This window comes from Danio rerio, chromosome 13 (assembly GCF_052040795.2).
Source record: "Danio rerio strain M-AB ecotype USA chromosome 13, GRCz13ab, whole genome shotgun sequence".
In the NCBI taxonomy this organism is placed as follows: Eukaryota; Metazoa; Chordata; class Actinopteri; order Cypriniformes; family Danionidae; genus Danio; species Danio rerio.
In genome coordinates, this window is record NC_141033.1 from 25562559 (window position 1) to 25589399 (window position 26841).

At 34.1% G+C, this 26841-nt stretch overlaps 1 protein-coding gene and 1 long non-coding RNA gene across 51 annotated transcripts in view; one reads left to right on the forward strand and one right to left on the reverse strand.

The window, feature by feature from the left end:
• sorbs1 (sorbin and SH3 domain containing 1) overlaps positions 1-26841 on the forward strand; it is a 91565-nt gene that overhangs the window by 34393 nt on the left and 30331 nt on the right. For 10 of the 50 annotated variants that reach the window (XM_087279225.1, XM_087279236.1, XM_087279243.1 and 7 more), the window contains exons 7-12: positions 141-289; positions 768-828; positions 974-1048; positions 4398-4427; positions 5011-5107; positions 7239-7353. In XM_087279225.1, coding sequence (XP_087135351.1) covers positions 141-289; positions 768-828; positions 974-1048; positions 4398-4427; positions 5011-5107; positions 7239-7353 — 527 coding nt within the window. Of the gene's footprint in view, positions 1-134; positions 290-767; positions 829-973; positions 1049-4397; positions 4428-5010; positions 5108-7238; positions 7354-11426; positions 11505-23942; positions 23958-26841 lie in introns of all 50 variants that reach the window. The other 40 variants (XM_087279206.1, XM_087279214.1, XM_087279219.1 and 37 more) reach the window with 8 other exon arrangements.
• The window catches only part of LOC147841059 (uncharacterized), a 141413-nt gene that overhangs the window by 23236 nt on the left and 91336 nt on the right, over positions 1-26841 (reverse strand). The gene's annotated exons all lie outside the window — the stretch shown is intronic.

The window sequence follows — 26841 nt, forward strand, 5'->3', positions numbered from 1 at the left end:
AAATAAGAGTAACCAGCAAGTGAGTCTATTAAAAGCAGTTTTTATTTCTTCCATGATACCTTTGAAGTTAATGTGGCCATTGTATATCTCATGATGTGTTTTCGTGGTTTATTCCCAGTGTTTGTGCTTATGAGTTTCAGAAGCTGTGGCAGAGCAGGGCAGTGGCCTGTATCAAGGTCCTGCCATCATCCAGAACAGACCTTCATCTGAGACTCCAGCAGACATGGAGGGAAAAACAATGAGACTGTCTGAACGTCCAGCCGTCCAGCCACCCAGAGTCCCAGTACGGGTAAGAAACACCCGCTTCTAGTGCTCAAGATGCTGATGTCGAATTTGTAGTTTTGGAGACTTTTTAACTTTTAGATCCAACTAACTTCTGTAGTTCTCCAGCTGTAATGGTTATAGTAGTTGTAGTCGTAATGCAATTCACAACCGTAACTTGTGAATCACAAAGTATGCAAGCTTGGATATGGATATGGAATATAATAGGAAAACATGGATCGTTTTTACAGTACAAGTAAGATTGGCTTATGTGTTTCCTCAAACAGTTTAATTTAGGATACAATTAATCTTGATTAATCTTTTGACAGCACTATTAAAAATGTTTAGCAATGTTATTTGTAGGGGTGCCAGTATTTTTGTTAAATTTGTGCTGGGTTTGCAATTGTTTGTTCTTACAATGAGACCAGAATGTTTAGGCTCAGATTTACCAAGGGTACAAATATTTGTGTAGGCCACTATAAATAAACCACCATTTCTTCTTCTAGAACACTGAGCTCTCGAAGGACTGGTACAGAAACATGTTCAAACAGATTCACAAAGTCCCAGGTAAAGATGCTCTGTGGGAATGACATGCATTTAACAGTTTTCATTGTATTGTGTGTGAATATGTCCCGATCATATCTCAGTCATGTATATATGTGTGTATTCATCTTTGTCAGTGTGTTTTGTCTTTCATCCACCTTAAATTCAGAGCCTGTTGAAGAAAATCCATATCGTCCCACCTACATATTCCCAGAGACCAATGACAGGCCCCTGAGAAGCAGAGGTATATTAGAAATAGTTATTAGCTGATCTTTAATAACAAACCAATTTTATTTTTGTTGATGATTATATCTTTTATAGAAATATAATATATTTGATTTGAGAATCAATCTATCAGTCTATCATGCTATCTACCTATCTATCTATCTATCTATCTATCTATCTATCTATCTATCTATCTATCTATCTATCTATCTATCTATCTATCTATCTATCTATCTATCTATCTATCTATCTATCTATCTATCTATCTATCTATCTATCTATCTATCTATCTATCTATCTATCTATCTATCTACCTACCTGTCTGTCTGTCTGTCTGTCTGTCTGTCTGTCTGTCTGTCTGTCTGTCTGTCTGTCTGTCTGTCTGTCTGTCTCTCTGTCTGTCTGTATCTCCATGTATCATGTATCCGTCTGTCCGTCTATCCATCCGTCCATCTGTCTGTCTGTCGGTCTGCCGGTCGGTCTGTCGATCTATCTGTCTATCTATCTTTATCTTCATTTATCCATCCATCCATCCATCCATCCATCCATCCATCCATCCATCCATCCATCCATCCATCCATCCATCTATCTATCTATCTATCTGTCTGTCTGTCTGTCTGTCTGTCTGTCTGTATCTCCATGTATCATGTATCCGTCTGTCCATCTATCCATCCGTCCATCTTTCTGTCTGTCGGTCTGCCGGTCGGTCTGTCGATCTGTCTGTCTATCTATCTTTATCTTCATTTATCCATCCATCCATCCATCCATCCATCCATCCATCCATCCATCCATCCATCCATCCATCCATCCATCCATCCATCCATCCATCCATCCATCCATCCATAACATTACAAATGGCGTTAATGTCACCTTTAATAGATTTAATAAGTTCTTGCTGGATAAACATATTCATTAAAAAACATTTATGACTTTTGCAGTTACTTAAAAATTGATCAATTTTAGCCTTGTGATGATGAATTTACCTCAATCTTCCGTCCATTCCTTCACAAATCCCAATATTCAATAGCAGCTGATTTATACAGTGTCAGCGAATTGATTGTACTAAAGTAGCATCACTCAAGGTGAGCTGTGGTTATAGAGCTATTTTCACCACACTTTCCACACCATGTGTTTAAATCTCATAGATTGATCACTTTCATTTTAAGAGCTTCCTGTGATGTGTTTCATAGCTGTGCTTTTAGAGAACCGCTAATCTAAATTATTAAAGAAGCCACAACAAACCTAATGGATTCTGAAGAATGCAAAATTAGACATGAGCTGCTCTAAAGTATTCAATTCAGCCTGTATTTACTGAGTAATCGCCATTAAAATGCCTAATGTGGTGAAAACATCTTGTCATTTACAGTTTTTCTTAGTCGCTTTAGTGCATTTTTGACAACACTATTTACATTTGCGCAACAGTTAATTAATTTCTCAAAACTATTAGTAGAAACTGCAAAACCTATAGTTGAAAACCCGCAACAGCATGTCACTTGCTCAAAATGGAGAGCTCATTCCTCAAAAGCAAGTATTCAGTGCCATCAAGATGAAAAGTCCTGACACCATTATGAACAAGATAGTCAAATGGCTTTGTCATGTTTTCATTATGATAGTTTACCCTGTAAGTTTTTCCAATGCAAAAAAGTCAGATTTTGGTGACACTTCCTGAAAATGCTCAAGACAGCACTATATACTATTTGCACAGCCTTTTAAAAACTACAGTGAAGTTAGACATCACTGCATTTAGTAAGGTATCTGAGTACAAGACACTGAATATGTATGTTTCACATTTTTACTGCATATGCTCTTTGCAATTCTAATTTATGCACAGCGTTGTGCAAAATAATAAATACACCCTTATTTACAACAAACATAAACTTGCTTTGGATAGAGCTTTGCACAACTGTATACAATATTGCAGTATTGGAACTGAACCTATACATACATAGGTCTGTAAATCATTCATGAAATTGTTCAATATAGAAGACATTTTCAGGAAAAAAATATTTAAATTTGTTATAAAATTAGCTTGACAGATTTTGACAACTAGTTTAACATTTTTGTATGTAATGACTAAAGTAATGAAATTAGGACTATTCGGGTAATTTGGAATAACTATTCAGCATTCACATGTGTAGTTAATTTTGACTAGCATGACATAAGCAAATAATAATTTTATAAAACAGCAGTTAGTTGTATAAAAGCAATTGATGCATGTCCAAAAGCATTTGCAATTTATTGGAAGGAATGAGAAACTGCTACTACGATGTGCACAGATGACTAATTGTTTTGAGAAATGCAATAACTGTTGTGCAAATGTAAACTGTGCCACTGAGTAAAACTGTAAAGTAAAAGACAGCTGACTTTTAATAAAGTGCTTTATTTTTCTGTCTAATGTGATAACAACATTTAAAATAAACTTTTAAGTGTTATGTTTGTTGCACATTATCAATGTCTGTTAATGTCAGTTACAATGTATGTTTGAAGGCTGTTTTGTCAAATTGAGTTTTTTTCCCCCGCTACTTCACTCCATATTTTTCCACTTCAGTAGATCTTACAAACACCAGACTTCACAGTTGCATTCATAGATGTATCCTGAAGGTTATTAGAAAGGGATATGTGCATAAACATAATAATTAAAAAACACATTTTGTTCAACAATATATAATAATATATATATTTACTTATTAATTTATTCATTTGGAGTATTGTTTTTAAACTATGGAATGATAAACAATCAATTCCCCAAATTCCCTTTGTAAAACATTTGACTAAAATATGTAAATATGTATTTCTGTGCTAGAAATAAGAACATGTTGCGCTTTATTTGCATATTTATCAGATTATTTTAGAAAGTTTGTAATACAAAATATTTACAATCATAATTTAATAAATCAACTGTGAAAGTATGATGAAAATTATTATTATTATTATTATTATTATTATTATTATTATTATTATTATTATTAGTAGTAGTAGTAGTAGTAGTAGTAGTAGTAGTAGTAGTATTTGCTAGAACGGCTAACAGAATGTTCCAGCATGACAAAAACACACCGCTGGTTTGTAGCGCCATCTGCTGGTGTGAGGAAATAAAGAGGCCTTGTCGTGGATCTGTTGTTTACCTGATAATTATTTCTATCGCACGAATCCCTTTAATTTAAACTTACTCAGTGTTAGATGTTTTGAAAACCTTTCGGAGAAACTCATATAGGGCACACGCAACAAACTGCTTAGGAATGTGTTTGATATGAATGCAATACTGTAAGTTCCATGTTTTCCAAATATTTTATAAACATGTTGTCATGTGTTGTCTTTTTCATTATTATTATCAATTATTTAGTGTAACAAGTCTTTTCTTCCTTTTCCAGATGATAGACCTTCATATGGTGGTGAGGATGGTAAGTAAAAAACAACACATAGGCTACTGTATTTTCCAGAAGCTGCTTTTAATCACCCAAAATGTAAATCGCCATGATTCTGAATAAACTAACAATGATGATTTGTTTGTTTTGTTTAAAATAAAGATCATTCTTTGATGAGAGATTCTTTCACAATTTTGAATAGACAAAAAAATTGGATACACGTTCGTATTGAAATGTAGCACAAGTAGACAAGTATTGATATGAATACACATTTATTTAGACAAGTATTTTGAATAAACAAGTATATTGGATAGACAAGTAAAAAATTTAGTCTTGTTTTTGCGTATTAATACTATATGTTCAACCCTATTTTTTATGTTTTGAGGACTTGAAATATTTGAGTAAAAATATGTTTAGAATGTATGTAAAGGTAAAGATTTTGTTCACCTATTTCACATTATATATGAATGAAATGAGGTGACTTGAACAACTTCTTTCTCTTTAAAATGCAAACTCAAATTACCCCTTGGAAATTATTTTCTGGAAAATAGAGCAGAATACATGTTTTTATATAAAGTGAAGAAGTGTTTGTGTAGTTCTAATTTCTGTTATTTTAAAGTTCGGACAGTTCCTCGCTCCAGGAGTGCTGTGGACATGGGGAGCTCCAGAGGACAGCAGCCTGTGCCAACACGAACATCTTCACTCAAACCTCAGAGGTTAGCAAACAAAACTCATGATTTATGAAGATGATTCCAGCACATTTATTGAGTGCTGTTCTGGAGCTTTCATATGAGAGTGTGAGTTCTTGCACAGTGCTGGTGTTGCTCAACATAGACATGATGACATTTCTTCAAGTCTTTAATATTGGAAGTATTTCACCATTTGTCATCCTGCTCTGACAAGCATGTGCGGGCTTACAGATTTTACTGTTTGCTGTTAAAATTCACAATGGCTTATATATAGATGTTACCTGTTTATTTTAGTCATCAGTGTTCACCAGCAGAGAATTTATTACCACACGGCGGCTTTGCCTTGTATCTGAGAAAATACTATTAAGATTTATAGAGTAAAGTGAAACCTAAAATGTTTGAGATTATTGAAAAAAGTTATCAGATTTCAAAATTATAAAAAGAGATTAGCATGTTTTATCATACTGAAAAAAGACATAATAAAAAACTGATACAGATTCAACATAATCATGAGAAAAATATGATATAAATACTGTTAATACTAAAAATATTTATAAATACTTAAGAATTAAAAGTTAATAATTTAATTAAAAATTAATCCTATTTCTGGCGACGCAGTGGGTAGCACGTTCGCCTCACAGCAAGAAGGTCTCTGGTTTGAGCCTCAGCTGTGTCAGTTTACATTACTGTGTGGAGTTTACGTGTTCTCCGCTTGTTAGCTTGGGTTTCTGGGTGCTCCGGTTTCCCCCACAGTCCAAAGACATGTGGTAATGGTGAATTGGGTATGCTAAAATTGACCGTAGTGTATGTGTGTGTGTGATGTTTCCTGGTGATGGGTTGCAGCTGGAAGGGCATCCGCTGTGTAAAACATGTGCTGGATAAGTTGGCGGTTCATTCTGCTGTAGCGACCTCAGATTAATAGAGGGACTAAGCCGAAAAAAAAATCAAAGAATGAATCCTATTTCTTTCAGAATTTTAAATCTAAATTGACATAATTCATAACAAACATACATAAAAAATCCAACAGTGGCTCATTCTGAAAATGTAGCCCTATATATGTTTCTGTAGATCACAAATTATGTAGCCAGATGTACATATGGCTGCATTTCATCTTTGAAACAAACAATATGGGTCGGTATGATTCAGGCAGCTTTTTGCACTACCAGCTGACAACTTACCTCTGTATGGACGGCTTTCCCGCTGTTTCCACTTTGCTCAGTAACTTGCCATGTACATTTGTGGACTTGAGACGCAGAGAGGAGTTGACCATGACAACATGGTTTTGCAAAAAATGGTTCTTGAAAGCGGGTAAGACACAAAAAAGAAGCAAAAAAACAAGTAAGTTACAGGTTAAAACTTGGTTAAATCAGCCGAGGGCTTTTCTTTTTCTGCAATGAGTTTAGGTAAGTGGGCGCTGGTCAATTGGTGCTTTTGAAAACACTATTGGTTGGGTTTAGGGGAGGAGGGTGGTTCAGTTGATTAGTCAGTCAGTCAGTCAGTCATTCAGTCAGTCAACAGCGGCCTCTGGTGGATTTATGTGAAAAGAGCAGGCGCAATTGGCACTCGTGAGAGAAATTTGAGATCTGAAAAACCGTACACAGTGGCTTCTGGTGGATTCGTGAAAACAAAAACTGCAAAAAATCGTATCTCTTGGGACATATTTCATGCTCTCCAGAAATGTACACGTTTTCAGAATGAGCTTGGGTTGGAAAAATTATTTAGCTAGAAACTGAACTGCACATTTATGAATCCACACATGCACACACACACACACACACACACACACGCGCACACACACACACACACACACACACACACACACACACGCACACACACACACACACACACATATATCTCAATTCTATTCATATATAAAAATCTGCCTGTTGTCATTAAGTGTTGCTAACATGTATACTTATAAATGATATTAAAATAAAATTATGAAAAATAGTCATTCTGATTATTTATGTCTAAATATTGTAGAATATTTTCATCACTGTGTATTAATTGATTACAGTGTTTTTATATCAGAGGTGTACGGCGTGTCTTTAAAAGCATACGCTGCGTGTATTGGAACGTGCCCTTGCCGGTTGCCAAGCGACTCACCTCCTCCTCCTCCTCCTCCTCCTCCTCCTCTTCTGTCTGTTTCTCCCTGCAGGAGTGAGTGGGAGCCCCCTGACAAGAAAGTGGACACCAGGAAGTACCGCGCTGAACCCAGGAGCATATTTGACTACGAGCCAGGAAAGTCTTCAGTGCTGAGGCTGGACAGACCGGTACGATGCTCTTTATTAATGCTTGTGTTTCTGAGTGGAGCTGCGGATCTGTGCATGACGTTTGATGCTGGTTTCTGTCTGATTCACTTACGAGGATTGAACACTTCCAGTTCTGTCTCTCTGTAGTGCGAGAGATTGATAAGACTAGACACTGCAGGCAAAAAACACAGCTTTTCATGCAATTATTGTGAGATTTTGAGCTTTATCTTTGCTTTTGGTGTTTTCTCTCAGTCTAATGTAATGAAAACATCCAAATGTGAGTTTTAATTCTTTCATTTGTTGCACTTTACTGTAACGTGTACTTTTCTTGCTTACATTTTTTGTCTTGTTTCTAATCTGAATATTTTAAAAATTCTTCAATGAAGAAGTATTTTCTTGACAAGCAAAAAATAATGTCTTGTTTTAAGAAATACTATTCCAAAATTAAATGAGTTTTTCTTAAATCAGGCAAAATAACCTGCCAATGGGATAAGCTAAATAATCACGTCTATTCTAAAAACAATATTATTTTTCTTAATTTTGGCATATTATTTCTTAAAAACAAATTAATATTTTTAGCATGTCTAGAAAATTATTTTTGATTTAATTTTTAGATATTTGGACTAGCAACAAGACAAATAACTTTAAGTAAGAAAAGCATTTATTGCAGTGTTTATCAGGTACATATGGGCTGTTTTTTCCTTTTTTCTACTTTACTGAGCCATAAATCTTAAAAAAACATAAAAACTTCAGAGGCACTTACATGCACCAAACTTTTACAATTCATACAGTATCTACATTTTGAAGGTTGGTTGCAGCACAGGCTCATTGTGAAAACATACCCCTGTATACATTTCTGGAGAACGCAAATTATGTAGCCAGAGCTACAGTACATATGGCTGCATTTCGTCTTTAAAATTAATGCTACGAGGCAGTATCAGATGCGGACTTAACCCCGACCAATGCCAAGAAGCATATATTAATCATATAGCTCTTATTTATATGTCGTAAAATGTGTAAATAACTGTTAATAGAAGGGTCTGTTCAAATAAAATAACATTGTCCAGTGAAAATGAATGGCTGCCGATTCACAAACAGTCATTATTCAATTCATTTAGTTTGATTGATCCTGAATTATATTTGTTTAAATGTTTTTTTTTTTTAAATTTATATCAAAATCTATTCACAAAAAAATTTCCAATTAAGTTTAAATAGTTGTAAATTAGTTAGTTAAAACATGTTTTTTATTTGTTAATGTATTGCATTTAATTTTACATTAAGAAGACAAAGGTTCCGGTAAATATTAAAATAAATAAAATATACTTTAAATATTTTTAATTAGTTGACTGCGATGATGGGGTTCAAGTCTGGCAAAGAACGGTTCCAGAAAGCAGGTAAAACAAAAACTAAAAGAAAAAATGAAATAAACAACTAAATTACAGGGTGAGAATGTGGTAAAATCTGAAAACGTGATAAAAAAACAGGTGGCCACGAGAGCTTTTCTTTTTCTTCGTTGCTTTTGAAAACAGGATCTGTTGGGTTTAGGGAACGGGGTGGGAGATCTGAAAAAATTTACACAGCAGCCTCTGGTGGATTCATGAAAACAAAAACTGCAAAAAAAAAAAAAAAAACTTACATTCTGGGACGTATTTCACGCTGTACAGAAATGTATATAGAGGTACGTATCAATATGGAGCCTGGGTTGATTTTTTTTAAGAGGGATATAAACATAACCTGTTTGTTATAATTTGATTTTATACAAAATTTATACATTATACAAATTTTTTTTAATTATATTTCTTTTATGGTCTTACCAATATTTTCTGAATTAAGAAGTTATTAAAAAAGATTCCCAAAATTGATACTGTATGTCAAAAAAATGAAACAAGAATTTTGAACATGACATCATTCGATGTTTCAAATTAGCACACATTAAATTAAATAATGCCTTATTTGCATAGTTAAACATAACCAAAAACTTGTAGAAAGCTTGTAATATGCATTTTTAAAATCTATTTTTAACGTAACCAGTCAACTGGGAAATCTGGTGATAATTAGTATCTTTTTTTACCCTGTTCACCTGCAGTGTCTTGTCTTTTATGTAAGTGACCTCGGTAGGTAACTTAACACTGGCAACCTTATAAAGTAGCATGATCTGAAGTGTCTGTATCTGAATACAGTAGGAGGAGCCCTTTCTCAGCTATAAAAAGAGCATCAGTAAGTGACACTTGTAGTGCCCAGACTCTTTGCCGTCTGGTCTTTTTCATGGAAGGTTTGATACTGTGACATTCAGCGATTCGGTCTTGTTAGCGTGACTCATTCTGTGAGCTGCTGCTATTACATAATGTCTTTCTGATGACATACGGCTGTAATAGCTTTATTGTAGAAGTCAAGCAAAGCATGGTGGATTCTGGTCAGTGAAACTACTGAAGCAGAGAAAGTGCGAGATGATGTGTTAGGTCTTTCTTTTTTCCCTAATTGTTAAGGGAACTAATTAAAATGGCTCTGGGTCAAGTCCAATGTAGGACAGAATATAATGTGCTCCCTGTGTTTTCTCCTCTAATTTAGCTTTGCAGAAATAGTACTTGGTGTTTTACTTTTTGGTGAAATTTGGTGTAGTGTATTTCATTTAAACTGTAAATCATTTATTGATTGTGAGGATTTTAAGATGTTTTTAAACACTTGTAACAATGAAAAACAATTGGATCAAACTTTATAATAACTGCACACTATGTATCATTTATTAAGTGTTACACAAAAATAGTTAATTCATCATTTGTTAAGTATTGACTAATGTATACACCAGAATGCAGGGTAACACTTTAGTTAAGGTCCCAATGCACAGTATCAACAAAGCATTTACTAACTATCTTAATAAATGACCTATTAGCTTTTTATTATGTTAGCAAGATAGAAGTTGGGTTTAGGTTTTGGGTAGGATTAGGGATGCAGAATAAGATCATACTTTATAACTACAAATGAACAGTTAATAGCTTAATAATAAGCAGATAATAAACCAGTAGGTAACAGCATAAACTGTGACCTAACCTTAAGTGTTACCGAATGCAGTTTATAAATACAGCTACAAATGCTGACTTATAAACACATATATAATGTGCTTAATGATTATATTTTCATAATTTGCTAATGATACATTTTTTCATGATTAAATGAAGTATTGGGATATTTACAAACCAGTTAATTAGTAGTTGGTTCTTTTAAAGATCATTCAGAAGTAAGTAATTAAGTAAACTTTGTAAGTAATTAATAAATTATTCAAATAAACATGCATGCATCTTATTTTCCAGGCGTATAGAAATGGTTTCTCTGTATGCTAATAAATGCTTTATTAACCCAAATTCCTACTGTTTTGTGAGGTCATCTAAAGTTAGGATTATTGATGCTTTATAAATCCCTTATGAATGACAATTAAAAGCTCAGTTACAACAGTGAACAACTGTATTAAATGCAAAATAAGTCTTTGCAATCTTATTTAGAAATAAAAATAGTATAATGTTTAAACATTGCTGAATAAAAGAAGTAGCATAAAACTAAATCTGACAAAACAACAATATAATCATTTAACCATATGAAATAAATATTTCATTTAAAAAACATTTCAGGGTTTTTTTTTGTCAATGTTTAAACTGTAAATGAATAATTCATAATGCACAGTTATTATAACGTAATCAATTGACATCATTAGCAGAAGTATAAAATTGTGGATTTATAATATTCAAATGTTTATTTTTGTCGTTAAGTTGTTATACAACCTACATGATTTTACTCTAGATCTGATGGATGATTTTCCATCATCATTACTTTGCCATCATGAGATCTTTATGCTTTGTTTCCTGCTCCTTTGATTGCTGATATTATCATCACACTTAGCCATCAAGCCGGAAACAAATCCAATTCATGTTTCCTTCACTGTGTTTGGCTGGAGTCTGTCTTACTGTCTGAGATCATGACGTTCAGAGGTAGTTCATATAACATCATCATTCAGTCTCATTATCTGTGTATTCTGAACCTTCCTCTTTCTCTCTCTTTCTCTCTTCTTTGTCCTTCTTTTCCTTGTTGCCATATTTCTGTAGGACATTAGTCCAGAAGATGTAGATTTAGAGAATGAGCCTTGGTATAGATTCTTTTCTGAGATGGATTTTGGCAAAGCGGTAAGTTAGCAGTATTAAAGTGACCTGTTTTTAATAAATAAAACTGCATGTCATTCTTTTATTTTTGTCCAGTACCCTATATATTTAGTTAAATGTCTGTCTATAAAAACATTCATGTGCCACTTTCTGTCTCTACTCACCTCTCATCTATGTTTTCATCCAGCCCATTGTAGCTCCGTGCATAGCAATACAAAAGCAATGGCATGTTACAGTAGGTTTTTCTCATGCACTGAATTATAATGTTCACAATTATAATGTGCCTCATATTCACGTTTTTAATTATTTGCGGTATTTTCAAGTTGCATGAATGTTCATGGTCAGCATGTCAAGGACAAAAATGTCTATTGAAGTGGAGAACAGGTTTCATTCTTACCTTTTTTATCTCACAAATGACATTAAGAAAAAAAAACTTGATAAGACTTAATATATAAAATATGAATTTGCAATGCTAGAACCTATACTGTATGTAAAGGGCTGGCATATCCAATCAGTGATACTGACAATGCAAATATGCAACTAAGGAGGTTAACTCAGTGTTTAGAGTTGTAATGTGTGCAAAGTCAGATTTATTTTTCAGACAATATTCCAAAGCATAATATTTCACTTTTTACTGCACTACTTTCCATAAATGTAGTAGACAAATGTAGATAAAAAAATATAGTAAAAAGTTATTGTGAACCAGATTTATCTTCAACCATTTAAAGACGATGACGATGATGATGATGATGATAATAATAATACCAATAGGAGTTAAAATGATTTAAGTCCAATGAGGGTTTTTTTGTAAAAATTTAGTATTTGTTTCAGGCCACCAGTAAACCAGAATTTCTATGCAGTTATAACGTGACCAGTTGCTTGAAGTAGTTAACCGCTTCAATGCTTTTTTAAGAACTATGTTACAGCTTATGTGCTTTCTGGGTTTATTAAAATTCATAGTTTCTGCTAGGGCTGCACAATTGTGGCTAAAATGAGAATCACTTTTTTTTTTGTGTGTGCTTAAAATCAAGATCCTGATTTTCTCACTATTCTGTAGATGTAAAAGAAGCCTACTTAATATGAGTAGGCTGTTTTTGTTATTTCTCAGAAATATGGTAAAACAACAGTAATAATATTGGGCCTATGTGTAGCTCTACTGTTAGTTAAAAGTATAGATTTTATATAGACTTTGAATGGTGAACTTGAATAGACTTCAAATATGTCCTGTTTGTTAACTTAAAGTTGACTTACTGTTTTCAAAACATATGCTTGTCATTTGTCGTTGACAACATTATTAGACAACATTATATTGGCTAAAATAGTTATATGCACAGTAAACATTTATTTTATTGCACAACACTTTGTGTTCGTTTTGAAAGAAAAACAAAACATATTAAATGCTTGTCGAAATCATAACTTTAAAATGCGAAATGATCATTTAAATGAAGTTCACATTGCTGTAACAGAAATTAGCTCATTTTATGAATATTAATAATCAACAATAACGGTTTATTCTTAATTATTAATTTTCCGGCTTAAGCTTCAGTCAGTTTGGTCAAACAAACATATGATTGTATATGATCCTGCCCGCTCGAGCGAGCAGATACCCAGATTATGAATATTAATTATCAACAATAACAGATTATTATTAATCATTAATATTCCGGATCAATTTATTGTTAACTTGACCAAACAAACACAAGCAGAGCCGCCACTCTTCCGAGCGGACACGGTAATGATCTATTCATTTAGGAAAAGGGAATTTAATTGCTACTTCTTGCGAAGTAGATTAATCATTCAAAAGTTTTAAACAACTTATAATAGCTAGGCAGGGGAATCTGTATTTCAGTGACATTTTCTCGTGAGGCAAACAATACAATTCATTTGATTATAATGGAATTTATTGACTAGTCGGACATAACGAACAAACAAACGCACAAACATACATTAAACACAGAACAAAGGTAAACCACGTGGAGATATCGGGTCTATAGAAGTGTAACAACAAAGAGGAATAGTAAAGCTAGGAAATAGAGATTTCAGATAAAAGAGTGACAAAACTTTCAGTTCCACCACACCATTCAGGACCACCAAGATTATAAAAAACACCTTTTTGATAAAAGGGGCACAGCTTAATCGCATAACTAAAAGTACCTGGACTGAATGTCTGGGGTCTCTCTCTTTATGCTTCCGTCCTGATGAAACTCCTTTGATGTCCTTCTTGATGCGTTGAGTTTGTAATACAGTTCTGAGGAACGCGATCGCAAACTTTAAACTGAGTTTACTTTGCCGGAAAATAAAGAAAGCGTGGCGGGAAAAAGTCCATGCAGCGTAGAAAAGCTGCGTGGCCCGAAGGCCACCTTTTTGTGAGTTCTTTGTTCGGACCTTCTCTGGGGGATGTTTGGGGAGAAGTCTGGTTATACCTGCGGGTCACGTGACAACCCGTTCAGCATTCTGACCAATGATTTCAGGACAAAAGTTTGCGCGAACCTTCCTTTGTCTCGAGGCTCCTCGTATGCAAATTTGAGTGTCCGCCCAAAGCATGTGGACAGGCATTTAATTCAGGGGATTAAAGAATAAAGCAATGCGAGTTATGGTCTTGCTCTATGCATCATGTGTTGTAAAATGTCAGCAGAAACCCATCGGTACCAAACATGGGGGGTTTAAAAGTACATCAACATGATTTTTCACATCCTCATATTATTTATGCTTTAAAAAGGCCTAAAAGGGACAGGCATACAGGTTATAAGAGAGGTTACACAGGTAAGAAAAGTCAGAAATGAGATGCAAAGTTTATAAAACATAACACCTTAGTTTTGTGCTGGTTCAGGATTTGATAAGTTCATTTTCTTTCTGTCGGGACAGCCTCGTGGGTGTGTGTGTGTGTGTATTTGGGCAGGAATGTCTTTGAAGTTCCCTGCTTATCTCTCCAGTCCCCCTGGACAATTTAAGCTGTCACGAAAATCCAGACTTCTTGGAGCCAGGAGTCGTAAAACCCATGCGAAATACTCAAATCAAATAGTAAATATCAAATACTAAAATCAATAAGTAATTTTATCTTTGGACTGTACGCTACATTGCTTTCACTTTCAATGCCGAATGCAGCTCATGGCTGCCGTTACTGTGAGAAAAAAAACACACACACGCAAATCACTTACTTTCCACACGGCTCTCAAACGATCGCTCTGTGCAACAATCTAAACGTTATTTAAAACTTTATTACCTGTTATTCACAGCCTATGCAGGTTCTGTTCACTAAAGTAGCCGTCATTGGTAGTAAACAAAAAGCTTGTATTCAGCTCAATTGTGATTTGCATCATTGCGAATACATCATTACATTAAGACAGAAATGAAATTTTTTGGGTGAATTATACATTATAAATTTAGTATGTGACACTTTTAACACCATTTGGAGGTGTCAATGTTGCTGTGAATACTTGTGTGACTGCCTTTATGCTTCTCTCCTGACCTTGAAATTATATGGCTGAATCGTAGAAAAGCTGTATTAAGATCGCGTGTAGAGTCAAATCGAGATCGCTATATTTTATCTATTAATCATGCAGCCCTAGTTTCTGCTAAAGAATGATGTGCAAAACACTGTCCAATATACAGTTACTTACAAAGTGCAATATCACCTCACGGTAGCTGGGGTGTCACTTTGGACAAAGACACATGTCAGTTTTTTTTTTGGCACTCAGTTAAAGCTGCTTTCATGTTTTTTTTGTTTTTTTTTTCACATTGCAGCACTACTCTTTTACATCTTATACATATGCACACTGAGTTTGGTGCCGATATCTCATTGTGTTTAAGAGTTAAAGAATGGAAATGTCAACTCTTAAAAAAAATATTAAACTTTTGATATTTCAGACTCTTGAGTACTGTATATGACTATGCCACTTTGATTCAGATTCAGTGGCGTAGCGGAAGGGCCCCGCGTGATTACGGGGCCCCACGTCGTCGCGATTTTCAATGATTGAAAATCCAGGAACCGCAATAATCAAACTCTTGGGAACAACTGTGGTCGGAACCAAAGTTCACAGAACTGTGTTCTCTGAACTCCTCTCAAGGTGGACTACTTCATTCTGATTGCTTGCCGCCGAACCGCGTCATAGCCAATGAAGACGCGCCGCTGTTTCTCGCCGCCGGTTCTCGTTAAAAAATGAATGACTTCTGGCTACTTTGACGCTCTCGCCGCTTTCGGTTTGTGATCGCTCCTCAGTTTGTTAAGGATTCCCCGCGTTGTCGCTCCACCCCGCCTCATTTCCCCGCTCCTTAATTTGTGACATAGATATATACACTAGATATCGCATAGGGACCCTGAGCATGCGTCAATAGCGCCGCCACATTGGTACAGTGCTCCCAGGACAAATGTCATTCAACCGCACAAGTCAAGACAGTGTTATTACGTGAAGATGCGAGACTTGAGTGATGTCTACGGGTGTAGTAACAAGCGAACAAAGAAAACAAAGCACAAAGGCAGAACATTTCATAGGTAAGATTAAGTTTTTTTATGTTTTTGTATGTTCTGAAATTTGTGCTAAACAGATAGGCTAGTTAGCGTTATTGATGATAACAGTCACTTACTGCATTCATCATAAGGCAAAGCAGCTCCAACTCGCACTAAATACTCGGCTTATGCTAGTTTTGTTGAATAAAATCAGCAAACAATGCAAAAGAAATATGACAAAGAGATGCTGCGCTGTCAGAAACTTGTATTATTGTCGGCGAGTGAAGGAGTCGTTCATAACGGAGATTCATTCACAAACAAATCGCTCCCTCTGTCAGTATGAGAAGATGAAAAACTAAAATTTTTATAAAAAAAAAAAAATTACATACTAACATCCAGGATAACTCCCGTTCATAGGTATATGTTTATATCTCTGGCTCTGACACCCCCCCCCCCACCCTCATCCCCACCCCTGGCCTTCATCTGGGGGCCCCTTCGGTGATCCTTGCAGGGGGGCCTCCGCATTTTGCGCTACGCCACTGTTCAGATTGGGTAAGATATGAGCGATTACACAATACATGCCACTGTAGTGCCTCCAACAGGCTGATTGTAATCTCAGAGATGTGGCAGATGGGGTGGGTACTACAAAGTTTCAAGTCTGTACAAACATTTTAAACTTTGAACTTTTCTAACAATTACAACTGGGTTTCAGCGCTATATGCTTGAACCCCTAATAATAATACATTTTATTTATCATGTGCTTTTCTTACAATAACAAAGTGTTACAGCTGTAAACAATACAAAACAGTACATAATACAAAACAGTACATACAAAAACACATTTGAACATACTCAACAACAAGCAAGCAGTTTTAAAAAGATGAGTCTGCCAGAATCTGTCTGACTTTTATATGTTTAGAGCATTCTATAGTTGTGGAGCTTCAAATTACATACAGACTGCTGAAGAATATGTGACCATTCCATAGACCCCCATATCTCCCATAGACTCTTCTTTAAAGAAATCAAGAAAGTAGTTGAATGTGAATAAAAGAAACAGTAATATATCCCCCTAAATATCCAAATGACCAAAATGCGTGTTCATACCAGGTGAAAATAGACATTTTTTTTTCAACTGACAGTGATTCTATGGCGCAGATTCCTTTTGCGTAGGTTTTTTGTTGTCACACAATGCCAGACTGAAAATGGGCAGCATACTGGAATGACGCAACTAGTTTTGTAAAGATAACAGTCTCAACATTGTCCAGACTGTTTCCCCTGAGTTTTACCTCGTGGCCTGTTTTCATCAGCGTTGCCGGGCAACATTGACTGAAATGTTGATGCTTCATCATCCGCTTATTGGTTGTCAGATTTGCTGCATCCATATAACATCAGGCGGCAATCTATCAGGTCATGGCGATTATGTTTTTGCAGTGTAAACTTTCTGATTGACCTTGAGGCAGTAAGTCAGTAAAGCAGTGTAAAGTAGCGCCGGCGGGCTGTCAGGCCATCGCTGTGCTATCAGTGGCACAGAGCCTGTGCAGTGTTGTCATCAACTCAACACCTGTGAGTAAATAGCACATTTGTTCACACTTATTTGCTTAGAGACACGTACCATGATACACCCCAAGGTGATTAGGTTGCTTTTTTTTAGGAGCTCACTATGTCTTTTTTAGGAGCTCACTTCTAGGGTTTAAGTTATATACAGTAAATGAAAGACTCATTATTATGTATTTTATGTGACACATAATATAATCAAAACTTTAGCTTTTTTATTTTTCATTTTAATTTGAGTAAATTATGTTAAATCTTTTACAAGGTACATTTCATTAGTGACAAATAAATAATCTTATGTTATCCTAACTTCAGTAATTTGGTTATGTGTTTGTCATTTTTTAAATGTTTATATTTTTTACAATTTTTAATTTATTTTAATACCTCAAGCTAAACTAAGATGATATCACACCACTTTAACTCTAAAAACTTTTTTTTTGTGTGTGTTTGTTTATTTCAGCAACAAATTTAGATCAGTTAATAGTCAGACCCCCTAGTTTTTCACTAAACATCCAATGCAAAATCAACAATACACAGTGCAAGTGATGTATCTGAGTGTTTCTTGAAAAATAACGTCTTACCTTGTCTTACCTTGTGTAAATAACGTCTTGCCTTGTCACGCCTTGACAAGAGTCCAAATATATATGTATTGTTAATATATGTTGTCTAACAGCAGTAATATTTGTCAAACTGTAGTGTCTCTCTGCTTGTTGCTGGCTGTATGTGGGTGGAGTAATACACAAAGGGTAAAGAGGCTGTACGGGTGCTGATCTTACTTAAATATCTCACGGCTATAAGCCAATCACATTCGAGAACCAGACAGAACAATTGTGTGTGTGTGTATATATATATATATATATATATATATATATATATATATATATATATATATATATATATATATATATATATATATATATATATATATATATATATATATATATATATATATAATTCATATTTTTTAATCTAAAAAATTGTCTGCTAATTTCAGGGAATTACCAAAATTCTGTCATTTTTATAACAAAAATACACAAAAAATGTGAAAAACTCAGGGGTCTGAATAGCTTGGGGTCACTTCTCTGATGAGGCTAGACTAAGCCAAAGCAAAGTGAGTAAGTTTGAGGTCGATATTATGTCTTTATAAAAATTAGATATCTTATTAACCAAGAATGCATTAAATGAAAATTAAATTAATTAAAAGTGACAGTAAAAACTTTTACATGGTTGTAAAAATTGCCATCTTAAAAAAGGCAGTTTTTTTCATCAATCATAGAATAATAAAATATATTGCTTCATTGTTTTCATTGTTCCTCACAGACAGGTTTTGTACAGAAAATATGCTCACATATTACAAGTGAGAGATTTTTGAAGGGTGCATTACATAGTTTTACAATAATTGAAGGAAACACACACAATCTAATATCTATGATTATTTATTGAACATCAGTGCTGAACAAGTGAAATTAAAACACACACTGCCTAAAACCAACAGTCACTTTTTGCTTGTAAAAAAGTTAAAATAAATAACTTGCACTTTTGGATACAAAAAATATAATTTGTTTTCAATATTTTTCTTGTTAAAAGTAGAAAATAAGCAGTATCTCTTCTACATAAAATAACTCTTGTATATCCTGTAAATAATATTTTAAACAGTGCATTTCTTGCATTTTCTGTAAACAAATATTTTAATGTAAATAATAATTGTATCGTAATAGAAAATGTCGTCCCAAAGCATCTCTGGTGAAGTTTTCAATTATTGTCAATGTCGTGCAAACGTATGATGTGTAGTTACATTTTTTGAGAGATGTGCAGGTACAGTATGTGACCGCGCGAAAGCTGCACTGGACCATACCCATGCAATTAATGCAGAAGTATAAATCAGCCTTAACAGAGCAGGGTCACGTGATTCCTCACACGGTAAGGAAAGTAATTGAAAAAATTCACTTGAAAAAATCTGATTGCTTCTGAATGTCGATTTCGATTACTTTTCTATTAATTGCCCTGCCCTAACCGAAATACATCTTGCAAAATAACATGTACAGTACTACAGACGAAAAAGTGATTATTCAGCAATTGAACCAGCCCTACTACTCATATCCATGCATGCTTCTTGTATGAATGGAATGCATGACAAATCTCCAGAAATTGATAGTCTCTAAGTGAAACCAAACTCTTGCTTATATGAGTCACAGGCAACATTCCGGTGGTTACACTCATGACACAAGCAGATACAATGTTCCTCTCTCTCCCGATTTCCTACTTTAGAGATAAAAGTCCTTTGAAATCCCTTGAGAATCTGCTGTTGCAGCACAGCCTTAATTTGTCAATGATGCAATGCATGAATAATGAATTATTACTAGTTTCGAAAGCCTTCGTGAAATTTCAGTCTCAGTTTCAGTCTAAAATCCATCATCGAACTATGCCATAAATGTCTTTAAATGAATTTGTAGAAAAATAAAGTCAAAGAAGAAAAAAGAAGTTCTTACTAGCAAGGTCTGAAACGTCATTAAAAGTAGTTAAAATTAAAAAAAAGCATTCGTTCAGGTGTTCCTTCCTAATGTTGGTGTCAGAAGGTCAAAGTCAATGCAAAGATTTTTCCAGAACATATTTTTTCCACAGCTTGGTATTGCACTTGTTGTCTTGAGAACAAATTGATCAGATGATCTTTTTTGGTGGAGTTTATTCACACTATAGCAAAACAAAACGGCTCATTTGACTGTACATTTGGCTAGATTTGCTTCAATATAAGCTGGTTTTAAGTTAAACTGGGAGTTTTCGGTTTGGTATATAATTCAGTGACCTCATACATGAAGCAAATTTTGATCTCTCAATTCATGAGCTCTTTAAATCTTGCTGTGAGATTGAGGTCACCAGCAATGGACTTGTTGAGCTTGTTTACTCTTGACTGGGGCCAGCTTGAAGTTGCGTGTGTATGTGTCTGTTAGAAGTGGGACGAAGGTTATTGGAGACTGCATGTGACCTGACTTCCTCAATGATTGACATGCCAAACTCTATGACTGTGACATATGTACAGGCAGCCCATCTCTTACAGATCCTGAGTTTACCATCATGTGGAATCACACACATGTACTGTAAATATTCAGCATTTGTTTGTCCAGATTTGCTCAGATTAGACAACAGCAATCCAGTGTAGTAGCTGTGCTTTAGATATAACAGAAAGTGAAAAAAGTGTATAAGAAGTTGGGCTTTCATAAATGGACACATACAGTAAGCTACATTTGTTCGACAGCCTCACTCACATTGTAAGCTATTTATATAACAGAAAAGTTGTAAATTTTCTTGAGTCATCTCCTGCACCTGTTAGGAAACTAGCACATGAAAATGAGACAAACATTATTAACAGACTGTTCCACTGACTAGCCTTAACAATCAGTGGAAAGGAATTTACATCCTAGGAAATACTGTGGTAAACAACTCTTGATCTGTTTATTGTGGGCTCTATTTTGGACGAGAAGATGGAACTTTAAGAAATATAGGAAACATCTGGAAAATACTTTTACCCTGCATGATTTTGTTGATAAATGTGTACATATATACGCATATCTTTACACATATACACCACCCCCCCCCCAAAAAAAAAAAGAAAAAAAAATTTAAGTAAGGATAATAAATGATTTTAGCATGTTAATAGCCCACCAAAATACCAGTTTAATTGAATGAATTGTTCTTTACTTGTTTTCATATGGGCATGTTTATTTTTTTTAAAAGTTTCATTTTAATTCGTAATCATTATGTTAATTTTATTTTATGTCTTCTTTCCTTTTATATAATCATCATAAATGTCATAATTTAATTTAATTTAATTTAATTTAATTTAATTTAATTTAATTTAGTTTAATTTAATTTAATTTAATTTAATTTAATTTAATTTAATTTTATTTTATTATTTTATTTTATTTTATTTTATTTTATTTTATTTTATTTTATTTTATTTTATTTTATTTTATTTTTATTTAATATTTTTTTTATATTTTACTTTTTAATCATTATAAGCATCAAATCTTTATTTATATTATTTTATTTTAGCATTTTGCTGAATAATTTCTTTTGTATCCTTGAGAGGAAAGAAAGTCATACATGTTGAAGTATAAACATTAACAGGACTTACAGTAAATTTTTGAGTGAACAGTGCCTTTTAAGGGTGCATTCATGCAAATTCACCAAATTTAGTGTTGTATTTTCATTATGTATTTATATAAAACTACATATTAAACTTATGCCCTACATAACCCTGATGTGACAAATAGACAAGTACCAGACGAGACGGTGGGACATTCTCAAGCAGCACTGCCCCAACTTTATTACCCTCAAGACTGAGATGTCATTTCCTTCATTTAAATGCCTTATAAGAGAAATGCTATTTTGGTTAGCCCTTCAGATAACGTAAGGCTTTGAAACCGAATCCCCTGTGACATACTGCGAACGTCACTTTCTCCCACCGTCTCCACAGGTCATGTCAAGAATGTCAAGTACTTGGCTTAAATCTCACTTATAACAGTCTGACTTCAATGTGGAGGATGTTTGTGAGTCAGTTTTCTGTTAACTTAAGAGTCATTCAGTCCTCTTCACAGTTATGGATAAACTATGATTTAAAAAATCCATTTACGGCTTTTATTTATGGCTATGCATCTTTAAAGAGAGTTAATCATAGACTTTCTGGCTTTTTCTAAAGTGTTTTTACAGTCTAATGTGAAGAAAACAACAGAAATTCAGTTTTAAGTGTTTCTTTTGTCATATTTTATTAATTTGTTTCTAAAAATTTTCGCTACATCCCATATTTTTAAAGCCTGTTATGACTCTTCTGAGTATTTTCTGAATAAATGAATAATTTTAATGATAAAAAAGATTCCTAAAACCCTCTAGGTAAAAAATGAAGCTCCAAAAATTATTCATTTGTAATTGTTTTGAAATATCAATGCAATACATTAGTTAAAAATCCATCGGCGTTAGGTATCTCTGGGTTACTAAAGACCTGAAAAAGTTATAATTGGGGGCAAAAAATCATGCATTTATGGGTTATAGCAAGCAGCTGTAGAATACATTTGTTCTTTCGTTTGAACTTTATTTTTATATATTGTATACATTTGTGCCTTAAAGGGATAGTTCACCCTTAGTAAAAATTCTGACATTTACTCAAATTTTTACTTTCATTCAAATGTCACAAAAAGGGAATCAACAGGAGGTTTAAACATGACTCATCCAATGTTCAAGGCTATGTTTCTCGCAACCTTCTTAAGGCTATGCTATTACTAATATGTTTTTCCCGCTTATATACCCTCTTTAAGTCAAAGTATGACATAAAGTATGATTTAAAGAGGGTAAGTCATACTTTCCGTCTGGACTCTTAGCTATACAGTACCTTATCAAAGCTTTTTTACAGTAGGTCTATGAAAATAACTATTTAATTTTATATACACCCAGTGTTTAATTAAGCTATAATAAAGAATTGTCCTTCAAAGATTACATTTTTTACATTTTTAAAATTTGGAAGGTTGGTGACAGCTGTAAAGAGCTAAATCTAAAGATGGCACCACCAGAAAAATCGAGTCCCCTGGCTACCATGACAGAAGCTATAATAATAATAATAATAATAATAATAATAATAATAATAATAATAATAATAATAATAATAATAATAACTTAACTTTGTAGAAACAAACACAACACTTAGCACTAAAATTCTGCTTCTTACATCTCCCTCTTTTTTATAGGCTACATGTGTAATTTTAGAGCATTATTATCACAAACAAAATGCTAAACATTTCATTACAAAACTTTCAGTGAAATTTAATTTGCACAATATTAAAATCCCCTAACCCAGTATAGCAATAATTTAGGAGCAGCTGCAATAATTTAAAAGTATACAGATGCTGAGCTCATTACTAAATATCTTGTCATATAAAATATTTTCCGTTTTACAGAGAAAATGACAAAAAAATAAATGTAACATTTAAATGTCAATTCAATACCCTGCATATTAATACATAATATATAAAAACAGTTCCTTGCAGTTTTAACACATCAAACAATTCAGCAGCGATTGTATATAAGAAGGTAAACCTTAAGCAATGCTATACCTTTAGTTAAGATGAGTGTTCGTAGCCTAGAGACAACACTTTTGTTTTTTGTTGTTTTGCCCAGATTTGCTTGAATTGTAAGGCATTTAATGCAGATTTAATTGCATAATGCCTCATTTGCATATGTAAACATAACATTTTAGAAAACTTGTAATACAAAAAATCGTTGCAATTCTTAATGTAATCAATCAACCTGTGATCTTAATTTGGCTTTTTTATTCTTTACTCAATTCATCTGCAGTATCTTGCCTAAACACTTTTCATATATGTGTGGGAAGTTATATGTTCTTAATAATGCCAGAAACAGTGATTATATGTCTTCTAATTCCATAATTTCTCTTTCTTATTGTCTCATCTCAACAGCTGCATCACACTAAGGTATTGTCCTGGCTGTCAGAAAGATTTAGATTAAGATGCGTGCCACTTAAGATAAGGCTTTCATGCATGTTTCCTGTTTGCTTTTCCCCATAATCTGTGCCAAGTCTCGTGCGAAAGCCTCTTGGGATGCTGTGCTGGCTGTTTTCTTAAAAGGAAAAAAGGGAAAAAAGGGACCAAAATACTAGAGGCCACTTTTGCACACGTAATAGTGGTTTGTTATGTCACTGGGTGTTCCTCGGGAAACAAAACTTCTAGAACATGACGCTGTATAAATAGAGCGATATTCAAACACAAAGCCTGTGTTCGCTGGCGAAGGTTATTCGTGATCCTCTTTACCCCAGCAACCGATGGGATGAACATGTTGCGGTCAGGAGTTGAACTTTTCCTCTGTGGGTCACCAGAGGGGGCTGTGGGGGGCTGGCATGCATGTGGCATTTTTCTGAAGGCTGGGATTGTGCAATCGTATTTGCAAACACCACTTGTGCTTTTTTTTTTTCCTTTGGAGGTGTGCTGCCATGCTATATTTGCCATCTGTGACGTGCAGTTGGGGAAAAGCAACAGAAACAGCGGCCTAAAATTAGACGTCTCTAAACCATTCAAAATGTGAGAGGGAGTACAAGCCGTCCCGGTGAATGGCTCTCTCTGATCTGCCATAGAGAGTTGCTGCCCGGCAATAACAGACACTCTTTTTATTGGCTCATTGCAGACAGGGCTAGTAAATTGTATTCTGAAACTGATTACATATGTTAGATTCCACAAAGTATTCAGACTACTTTTTGATTTCTTGTAGATTGCTTTTTACCTAACTTACTGCAGATTACAATACCACACAAAAAGTTTGAGGGGCGCTTTGTGAGTTATAAAAAATGTAAAAAAAAATTTTTTATTTAATTTTTAAAAATCTTTTAAGGGGTAATTTTTTTTAAATACATGGGCAGTACACTGTAAAACCCAACAGTCAACTTTATCAAATGAAATTATTGTAGCTAGCTCAAAATTTACTAAAAGCTATTTCTACTCATTTGAAAAGAGTTTTGAACTCAGTGTTGAAGGTAATGAGTATATTAAATACCTCATTACTTCAATAGAGTAAGTTCACAGGACTCATATGGATTAGTTTTTTTACTCTAGCGGTTTGAGTTGTCTTAACTTATTGGGTTTTACAGTACTCAGCTGGTTTGAGTTTTCTTTATTTATTAGGTTATACTGTGCTCAAAGTAAAACTTTGTTTACTCATAGGGATTAAGTTCACAGTACTCATTAGGATTAGTTTTTGAACTTAAATGTGTGTTTTTTTTTTTTGTTTTTTTTTTGCGATCAGTTTTCTCAAATGGTTGAAGTTACCTTAACTTTTTGGGTTTTACAGTGTAGTATACACCCCTGTGCCATTGATGCAGTAAAGAGGATGTGTGTAAATATGATATTTATAATGATGCCTTACATCCAGTAATAGTGATGTGAGTGTACAGTACTGGTCAAAAGTTTGGGGTGAGTATTTTTAAATGTTTTAAAATAAGCTTCTGCTCACCAAGGCAGCATTTATTTAATCAAAAATACAGTAAAAAACATAATATTGTGAAGTGTAAATGCACTATAAAATAAGTGCATAAGTAAAATAACTGTTCAAAAAGTGTCTTCAGTCACATGATCCTTTAGAAATCACTCATAATCATTGTGATTATGATTATTATTATTGTTATTATTATGATTATTATAAATGGTAATGGTAATAAAATTAATAATGACTGGAGTAATAATTTCATTTGAAACTACATACAATAAGAAACCAGTTATTTAAATTTGTAACAAATATTTAGCATTTTACCAATTTTTTAGATTTAATAAAGGCCACCTTGATGAACAGAAAAAAAATCTTCAAAAAACATGGAAAGAAAGCTGACCCCGAACTTTTGACTGGCAGTGTATATATTGAATATGCATTTTGGCACTCCAGTCAAGTTTACTGGTCACATAATTTCAAGTTTCAAGAAGTTCTTTTGAAATAATAGATTGCTTTATCTCTTACACACAAATTCTAAAAAGTGGCAAAAAATGTATTTTAAAAATGTATAAAAATAGGTTAAAGTAAACAGCATTACAGTATTAAACCTGAAAGAAAAAAAATTGTCATTATTGCTTTCAATTAGAATTGAACATCAATTTCTACTATAAAGCAGGTCTTCAGTGTTTATGTTTATACTCGTTGATAATTTATATAGAGGAGCATTAATAAGTTTTATTTAAAAATAATATGTGAATAATGTGCAAAAATAAAATATACATATATAATATATTAAAATAAAAAATATAGCTGTAATTTGATTATAAGCATTTTAAAGCATAATCCAATGACAAGAATTTATATTTCCTGATTCCTAATTACATAATCCTCATTCAGTTACTACATACATTATGTGAACTTCCTTTGCCATGCTAATAATATCACCCCTGTGATTTTTGTACATCATGTCCGATCTGTCGCTAGTGATACCCTCAATATATGTGTGTAAATCTATTTGAGCGTCCGTCTTGGTCTGCCCATGTAATTTGGCCCGCTTCCTGCACCAGCTGGTTAATTGTCTCTCTGTCTGGCCGGCCAGTAATGAGAGTGACTCAATAGCAGACAAAAGAGAACCTCGGCGAGAGACGGCAGCCGATTGGTGGAAGCACTGACAGCCCCCTCCCAAAATGGGCGCCCCTCACATCCCCTGCTAATCCCACCCCTCACTCCCTGTCGCTTGTTTTCCCCGCTAACTTGCATGCAGGCCAAAATACTTGCTTACTTGTCCACGCTACGCTTCGTCCGGAGGACCTAAGAGTTTCAGAGCTTTGAAGGCAGCAGACGTTCTCAAGCCTGACTGACTAATGCGCCTTCTCCCTTTCC